Genomic DNA, 9,661 nt, shown 5'->3' on the forward strand with positions numbered 1-9,661 from the left:
TGCCATATTTTATATAGTGAACTTACTGCACCAGCCTAAAGTTTCAGCAATGATCCAGGACTTCAAACTTGTCACAGGGGGTCACCATCTTGGAAAGTGTCTGTGACACTCACATGCTCAGTGGGCTCTGATTGGCTGTAGAGAAGCTTAAGCTTAGGGGTCATCACTAATTATCCAGCAGAAAATGAGCTTCCCCTGTAATATAAGATGATGCTACAGGTTTGCTGATTATTAAATTCTGATGCTAATTGCACTGGTTTCTGTGTTGCCATGTAGTAATTATCTGTATTAATTACTAATCAGCCTTATATTGTGACATTTCTATTCTATGTGTACTGTATATTGTGAGTGGCTCCCTAAGCTCATTAAGTGACAGCAGCACAGAGCATGTGCAGTGAATCAGCAGAAAAGAAGATGGGGAGCTACTGGGGCATCTTTGGGGGCACAGATCTTCTTTGTTAAAGGGCTGTGGTTGCCTTGGGCTGGAATAGAAGCACAAAACATAATGTACAACATTTCTAGCCAATTCTTTAGTTAGGCTTTAGTTCTCCTTTAAAGTAAAAGTCAAGTTTACACTAAAGTATTGCTGCGTTCAAAATGGAAAACAAAATCTATATGGTTCGTAGAGATCTGTTTAGGATTTTTTCCCTGTGACTTACTTCGTAAAAATTCAATACAAGGTATTAAGTAATGATATGGCTATAGCCTCTGATAGCTGCCCGTTTGAGATATCTATTGCCACTTAAATGCCATTGAGTGGTAGTCCGCTGCTTTAACAACCACCCATGTAGAAAAAAAAATAGCATTCTGAAATATTGTATTAGGAAGATAACAAATTTAGTACAAGTTATAACACATTGTTACATTTTTTCTGCAGGAGGTCCTGGCTTGCTCGATCCATGTGAAAAAGATCCATACGACACCCTAGCGACAATGAATGACCAACAAAGGGAAGATATCACATCCAGTGCCCAGGTAATACCTTCGTTTTGCTGGAAGGTTAAGAAATTGTTGGTTAATTTGGTACAGGTATGGGACCTGTAGTTTTCCGGATGATGGATTTTTCCGTAATTTGGATCTTCATACCTTAAGTCTACTAGAAAATCATGTAAACATTAAATAAACCCAATTTGCTGGTTTTGCTTCCAATAAGGATTAATTATATCTTAGTTTGGATCAAGTACAAGTTACTGTTTTATTATAAAGAAAAAGGAAATAATTTGTAAAAAATTGGATTCATTTATTATAATGGAGTTTATGGGAGACGGCCTTAATCCATTAATTTCATTCTTAACCCAACAAGTGTATTTTTATTTTTAGTTGTAATATTGGTGTGTAGGCGCATCTCAGGTCATTTTGCCTGGTCATGTGCTTTCAGAAAGAGCCAGCACTTTAGGATGGAACTGCTTTCTGGCAGGCTGTTGTTTCTCCTACTCAATGTAACTGAATGTGTCGCAGTGGGACCTGGATTTTACAATTGAGTGTTGTTCTTAGATCTACCAGGCAGCTGTTATCTTGTGTTAGGGAGCTGCTATCTGGTTACCTTCCCATTGTTCTCCTGATGGGCTGCCGGTTGCAAAAGGGAGGAGGTGATATCACTCCAACTTGCAGTGCAGCAGTAAAGAGTGACTGAAGTTTATCAGAGCATATGTCACATGACTGGGGCACCTGGGAAACTGACAATACGTCTAGCCCAGATTTCAAAATTAGATATAAAAAAATCAGTTTACTCTTTCGAAAAATGTATTTTAGTGCAGAAGTCTGCTGGAGCAGCACCATTGACTGATGCATTTTGAAAAAAAACAAGTTTTCCCGTGACAGTATCCCTTGAAGGCTTTATGATTTGTTGAACAATTCGGTTTACAGCTGAAATATTTGTTGAAATTAAAAAATATACTTTTATTCCTTTTTCCAGTTTGCACTGAGGTTGCTGGCGTTCCGTCAGATATATAAAGTTCTTGGCATGGACCCGCTGTCTCAGACGAACCAGCGCTTTAACGTTCACAGCAACCGCAAGCGAAGGCGAGACAGCGATAGCGTGGACAGCTTTGAAGCCGAAGGGAAGAAAGACAAGAAGGATTATGAAAACTTCTAAAGAAAAGAACGCTTTCCGTCTGTGAAGTACTTTGCAGAATTCTACATTTCCACATAACCGCGCGTTCCATCAGGTCTTGTTAGCAAGGTAATTAAACCCAAGCCAGAAAAGATGGCTGATAGCCGTTACCTTGCTGCAAAACTTGATCCGTTGCTCCTGTAGTATAGGTTACATAATTGTAAAGCTGTTTCAGTTAGAAGATGCTTAACCCTCACCCAGTGATTACATTGTCCATTTACCGCTCTAGCAGCTAACCGCATTCTTGTGGCTTTTTTTTTTTTTTTTTTAATTTTTCACCTGTATTGATTGCATAAGATTTAAAGGACCAGTAACACCAAAAATTTTTATTTTTTTAAAGTAATAAAAATATAAAGCAGTGTTGCCCTGCACTAGTGAAACTGCTGTGTTTGCTTCAGAAACTCTACTATTGTTTATATAAATAAGCTTCTGTGTAGTCATGGGGCAGCTATTCACAGGAGAAAAAGCTCAATTTACACAGCAGATAACAGATAAGCTCTGTAGAACATAATGTTATCTGTTATCCATTATTTATCCTGTACCGTATAGCCTTTTTTCAATTTCCGCCATTGCTGCTCAGCAGCTTGTTTATATGAACTATAGTAGAGTTTCTGAAGCAAACACATCAGTTTTACCAGTGCAGGGCAACACTACATGATATTTTCATTAATTTCAAACACTTTAATTTTTGGTGTTACTGTTCCTTTAAAGGAGAACTAAAGCCTAATAAAGAAGTAGCTAGAAATGTTGTATATTATGTTTTGGGCTTCTCTACCAGCTAGGGTTGCCACCTTTTTAAAAAAAATAAAAATTACCGGCCATCATTTTCTGCTGGATAATTAGTGACGAGCCCTAAGCTTAGCTTCTCAACAGCCAATCAGAGCCCACTGAGCATGTGAGTGTCACAGACACTTTCCAAGATGGTGACCCCCTGTGACAAGTTTGAAGTCCTGGATCATTGCTGCTATTGACAAGCTCAAACTTTAGCCTCGTGCAATAAGTTCAGCATATAAAATATGGCATTTTTAGCCACATTCATTTTTAGGGTTTAGTTCTCCTTTGTTGAGATATATATATATATATATATATATATATATATATATATATATATATATATATATATATATATATATGTGTGTGTATATATATATATATATATATATATATATATATAAAAATCAGTAGAGAACAGTTTCCCACTCGCCAGTTTGATGTGTGTTTTTATCTGCTAGCTGTGATCTATCAGTCTCCGTCGTGCTTCAGTCACAAGCCTAGTGTTTTTAAAGAGCCGTGGGAAAGGGAAAGCCTTCTTCATTAGTTGTAATTTACTTTGTAATAAATATGGCATGAGCCTTCACTACTTGTTTTAAGAACATTATTTTGTTTTTGTAAATGGATTGATGTATTTTGTTGTGCAAGGATTAGAACAACAGAACTGGCTATATCTTTTTCTTTTTGTTTGGGGCAAGCACTCAAACCCAGAATGTCTCATTTGATTAAATAGGTATAAGTCAAGTTTTCTGTTAGTCCTTTCGGATTGCTAGCGGCAGGCAAAACAATATTACAAGTGCTATGATCTTCCCGTGATTTGGTTTGCTACGTATAAGCTGACAATGTTGCATGGCCTCTTTTCTTATTTGTCGGGAGCTTGTATTTTAGGTAGTAACCCTACGACTGACGATCATTACGGTTGTTGCAAACAGGGCTAATGTAAATACTTATAATTGTTTAGTGAATTAATACCTTCACGTCTTACATGGTTACTAGTCTATATCACTGCATTGCAGCAAATTGTCTTGTCCTGGTGAACTTATAAACTGAAGACTGGAACTTAAAGGAGAAGCAAACCCTAAAGTTAAAAAAAACCTGCCCTACATGGACCCCCCAGCCTAGTTGTTACCCTGGGCAAATGCCCCTAAGTCTTTACTTGCCCCCTCAGTGCAGATTCTGTCCAGTGGAGTTCACGGGCGCCATCTTCAGCCCTTCGGTAATCTTCGGGTCTTCTCCTGGCGCTTCAGCAATTTCCGTGAGTTTCGGCGCATGTGCAGTTGTCGCGAAACAGAAAATTGCTCCAACTGCGCATACGCCGAAACAGCACTTCCTGAAGATTACGGAAAGAAGAAGATGGCGCCCGTAAACTCCGCTGGACAGAATCTGCACTGAGGGGTAAGTAAAGACTTAAGGGCATTTGTCTGGGATAGTAGCTAGGCTGGAGGGGGGTCTATGTAGGGTAGGGTTTTTTTTTTAACTTTAGGGTCTGCTTCGCCTTTAAAGTATTGACTTGATCATTTCAGGAGCCAATCTATAATTGAAAATAGAATGTTTAAAGGGAAACTATCGCAAAAAAAATAAAATTTAATATAAGCTTCGTCATACTGAAATAAGAAACTTTTTAAATACAATCAATTAAATATTCTGTACCTGTTTCTCTTCATTCTCTTTTCATGTAGCAGTTGGGTGTCAGATAATCATTGAGGGCTCATTGTGCCTAGAAGATGTATTAGAGGTCACTCTATTAAACTCACCAGACATCATGTCTCTCTACATGCAGAATTTGTGCAAAAGGCAGTTATTTTGTTAGATTTTGTTTGTACTGGAATTAGTTATTTGAGTGAGCTCTAATACATCTGCTAGGAAAGGAAGCCCCCCTATAAGATATATTGGATCTAACTGTCAATGAATATCTGACACCCAACTGCTGAATGAAGACAGAATGAAGAGAAACAGATGCTGAGAGAGGAATAGTGAAGATAAACTTGATTATTTCAGAAATGATGCAGAATATTAATTATATTTTAAAAGTTTCAGTATGAGAAAGCTTATAGTAAATTTTCATTTTCGTGATAGTTCCCCTTTAAAATAAAAATCTCAATAAGGAAATAATTTCTTCATTTCCGGGCAAACCTCGAGTCAAACCATGTGCCATTGCATTGCCCTTTGATCGTTGCTGCTTCTTGTGTCCGGGCAACACGAGACTCCGAGTGATCTCTAGGCCTCAAAAGCCAAAGACTTTGTGTATAACATCCTTCCCTTAAATGTTCTACGCCCCGCAAACTGCACATTGTTGCTCTGCTTGTTCTCGGTAGAAAGTTTAAGCCCCTTTACCCAAAAAAATATGTATATCATTTATCAAACACGGACCCCCTTCACATCAGTAGAGGCTGCCATATTGTTAGACTGTAGAAAAGTAATAAACAAACCCCTAGTTTTCAAAGATTGTATCAGCACTTATGATTTCAGTCCTTTATTGATATATATTAGGGATGCACCGAATCTGGCCAGGATTCTGCCGAATCCTTCTGCCCGGCCGAAACCGAAGCCTAATTTGCATATGAAAATTAGGGGCAGGGAGGGAAATCGTGTGACTTTTTGTCACAAAACAAGGAAGTAAAAAAAATTTCCCCTTCCCACCCCTAATTTGCATATGCAAATTAGGATTTGGTTCAGTATTTGGCTGCATCTTTTGCGAAGGATTCAGGGGTTCGGCCGAATTGAAATTAGTGGATTTGGTGCATCCTTTTACAATGTTGCACACCACCTTCCTGTCATTAGTGCGTAGCTTGGAATTGAAGACTTGCAAGTCTGACTCTGCTGTTCAGTCTGACAATTAGTTGCAATTGTCCCCATTCCTTCATTCGTAAATATATTGCATTTTCAATTACTTATTAGGTTTAAGGGGAAACAAGACCATAAAAAAACCCAGCATGTTCATCTTTAGGCCTCCACTGTCCTCTGTTTAAATAGTTTTACTGTAGAAGGATATTGGGTGTTGTGGGTTAACAGCTGGGGGGTTGCCACTGAATCCTGACTATGATCTGGGATGTCCTGCTTCAGTTTCATGTAGATGAGTAGAACTGGGATGTAGTACAGATGTTATATTCACACTGGTACAAATATTGTTGTCATCGCATTGCAGTGAAATAAAAGTTTAACGTTGACAATCTGTTTGTTTATTATGTGGACTAAATGAATTCTCCTTCCTCATTTTCCAATGGTGCTTCTGTTTCACTAGTGCCAACCAGGATACCGGGAGTTTTTTTTGGTGGGTCCATCTAGTTAAGTCTTACGACCCCACACACTGTATATCGACAGTCCTTATTTGTTAAGAGTAGAATGGGTGCATGTGCCATACATCTGCTTGTTATCCAACATCATTGAACAAGTGTCTCTTTCACAAATGTTCTACCTTAAAGGGATTGTCCACCTTTACATTAAAGGATTAGTTCATATTTAAGTTAACTTTTAGTACCATATATATTCGAGTATAAGCCGTCCCGAGTATAAGCCGTCCCGAGGATAAGCCGAGGTACCTAATTTTACCTCCAAAAACTGGGAAAGCTTATTGACTCGAGTATAAGCCTAGGGTGAGAAATGCAGCAGCTTCTGGTAAGTTTCAATCAAAAAATTGAGGGTTTCTGCTCCCATTGGAGGTGTCGGCGTCTCGTTTATGGATGCGGGCGACCATTCTTGGACGCCGGCGAATATTCTTGGAGACTATTCTTGGACGCCAGCGACTATTCTTAGGCACCGGCGACTATTCTTAGATGCCGGCGACTATTCTTAGACGCTGGCGACCGTTTTTGCGCTTGACCCGAGTATAAGCCGAGGTAGAGTTTTTCAGCATATTTTGGGGGCTGAAAAACTCTTGCTTATACTCAAGTATATACGGTATGTTGTAGAATGGCTAATTCCAAACAACTTTTCAGTTGGGAGTAGGCCTCTCCTATTCATATCGCTGTCTCTTATTCAGATCAATGCATGGTTGTTAGGGGCATTTGGACCATAGCAACAAGATTGCGGAAACTGGAGGGCTGCTGAATAAAAAGCTAAATAACTAAAAAAAAAAAAACAATATTTAAGAAAGGACCTATTCGTCTAAACCCACTACTACCAACTACCATTATGGGGCAACTCCAACCTACTTCACTTCCAAAACCTAGAGGACTTCCTCTTCTGACCAAGGCAGGGAATTAAATACCTGTGCGATCTTCTGCAAAACAGTACCTTCCCTTCAAATACTGAACTACAAGCCAAATGCACCTCTCAGAACCTCCCACTTTTTCGATATTTCCAAATTCGACACACTTTTAAGGCCCAGTTTGGTACACTTTCTCCTTTTCTTGCCACAATGACAATTGAAGAAACCCTCACAGCTGAACAACCAGTTAAGTTGGTGTCCAGGCTATACAAAAACCTGCTAGCCAGTGTCCCCCCTCCGTTCCACACAGCTCAGGTACAGTGGAAGACTGACATTCCAGAGCTGTCCCAGGATGACTGGGACGAGGCAACAGAAACTACAGTGGTGTGAAAAACTATTTGCCCCCTTCCTGATTTCTTATTCTTTTGCATGTTTGTCACACAAAATGTTTCTGATCATCAAACACATTTAACTATTAGTCAAAGATAACACAAGTAAACACCAAAATGCCGTTTTTAAATGAGTGTTTTAAATGGGTTTTTATTATTTAGGTAGAAAAGAAATCCAAACCTGTGTGAAAAAGTAATTGCCCCCTGAACCTAATAACTGGTTGGGCCACCCTTAGCAGCAATAACTGCAATCAAGCGTTTGCGATAACTTGCAACGAGTCTTTTACAGCGCTCTGGAGGAATTTTGGCCTACTCATCTTTGCAGAATTGTTGTAATTCAGCTTTATTTGAGGGTTTTCTAGCATGAACCGCCTTTTTAAGGTCATGCCACAACATCTCAATAGGATTCAGGTCAGGACTTTGACTAGGCCACTCCAAAGTCTTCATTTTGTTTTTCTTCAGCCATTCAGAGGTGGATTTGCTGGTGTGTTTTGGGTCATTGTCCTGCTGCAGCACCCAAGATCGCTTCAGCTTAAGTTGACGAACAGATGGCCGGACATTCTCCTTCAGGATTTTTTGGTAGACAGTAGAATTCATGGTTCCATCTATCACAGCAAGTCTTCCAGGTCCTGAAGCAGCAAAACAACCCCAGACCATCACACTACCACCACCATATTTTACTGTTGGTATGATGTTCTTTTTCTGAAATGCTGTGTTACTTTTACGCCAGATGTAACGGGACGCGCACCTTCCAAAAAGTTCAACTTTTGTCTCGTCGGTCCACAAGGTATTTTCCCAAAAGTCTTGGCAATCATTGAGATGTTTTTTAGCAAAATTGAGACGAGCCTTAATGTTCTTTTTGCTTAAAAGTGGTTTGCGCCTTGGAAATGTGCCATGCAGGCCGTTTTTGCCCAGTCTCTTTCTTATGGTGGAGTCGTGAACACTGACCTTAATTGAGGCAAGTGAGGCCTGCAGTTCTTTAGATGTTGTCCTGGGGTCTTTTGTGGCCTCTCGGATGAGTTGTCTCTGCGCTCTTGGGGTCATTTTGGTCGGCCGGCCACTCCTGGGAAGGTTCACCACTGTTCCATGTTTTTGCCATTTGTGGATAATGGCTCTCACTGTGGTTCGCTGGAGTCCCAAAGCTTTAGAAATGGCTTTATAACCTTTGAAATTGAACTCGGGTGTGATAAACCACAGTTAAGTTATTTTTTAACAAGGGGGGCAATCACTTTTTCACACAGGCCCATGTAGATTTGGAGTTTTTTTTCTCCCTTAATAACGTAAACCTTCATTTAAAAACTGCATTTTGTGTTCAATTATGTTATCTTTGACTAATAGTTAACGGTTTTTGATGAGCAGAAACATTTAAGTGTGACAAACATGCAAAAGAATAAGAAATCAGGAAGGGGGCAAATAGTTTTTCACACCACTGTATGTATAAAAGCTTAATAGCAATAAGGGATATGCTGATTCAATACAAGGTGTTCCATCAACTCTATATCACCCCGCTTAAACTAAAGGCAATGGGTAAGAAGGACACTGACTTCTGCCCCAGATGTGGAACTCCAGTAGCCAATTTTCTACACATGATCTGGTCTTGCCCAGTGATAAATACTTACTGGTCGCAAGTAATGGCCTCGTTAGCGAACACACTCAAATTCCCACATATACTCTCCCCCATTGTGTGTCTCCTGGGTGTAGTGGAACAACTTGTACCCACTGTCTGTGCAAGATTAAGGTTTAGAGCATTATTATTCTATGCTAAAAAATGTGTGATTATGCACTGGATGGGACCTATCCCTCCCACAAAGGACTCCTGGATTAACCTTGTTGATTCAACTATACCCAAAATAAAGCTTACCCATGAAGCGAGAGGCACCGCAAATAAATTTCAAAAGATATGGAGTCCTTGGTGGGAAATGGGCCTGGGCGTGCAACCGAGAGATTATCATGCAACCGGATAATATAGTGAATAAAGTACCCCCTCTTGTAAAATATAAGGATATTATAAGTTATCGAGGAGTTTCATGACCATATAAAAACACGAGGCCGAAGGCCGAGTGTTTTTATACAGGTCATGGAACTCCGAGGTAACTTCTAATATCCTCATATTTTACAACTGGGGGTACTTTATTTATTATAATACACAAATTTTAGTGAGTCATGTGACAGAAATGACATCACTACTCACCGTTTATAACTGATGACATCACTACTCACCGTTTATAAGGATATAATTTA

General features: G+C 39.5%; 1 protein-coding gene across 1 annotated transcript in view; it reads left to right on the top strand.

The window, feature by feature from the left end:
* zfr.S (zinc finger RNA binding protein S homeolog) overlaps nucleotides 1-3,547 on the top strand; it is a gene marked incomplete at its 3' end in the record, with an annotated part of 51,356 nt that extends 47,809 nt beyond the window's left edge. Inside the window, 2 exon segments of the mRNA NM_001090507.1 lie at nucleotides 878-975; nucleotides 1,916-3,547. Of these exon segments, the coding sequence (NP_001083976.1) occupies nucleotides 878-975; nucleotides 1,916-2,095 (278 nt within the window).
* Nucleotides 3,548-9,661: the final 6,114 nt, after the last annotated feature.

Source organism: Xenopus laevis, chromosome 1S, assembly GCF_017654675.1.
Source record: "Xenopus laevis strain J_2021 chromosome 1S, Xenopus_laevis_v10.1, whole genome shotgun sequence".
NCBI classification, from domain to species: Eukaryota; Metazoa; Chordata; class Amphibia; order Anura; family Pipidae; genus Xenopus; species Xenopus laevis.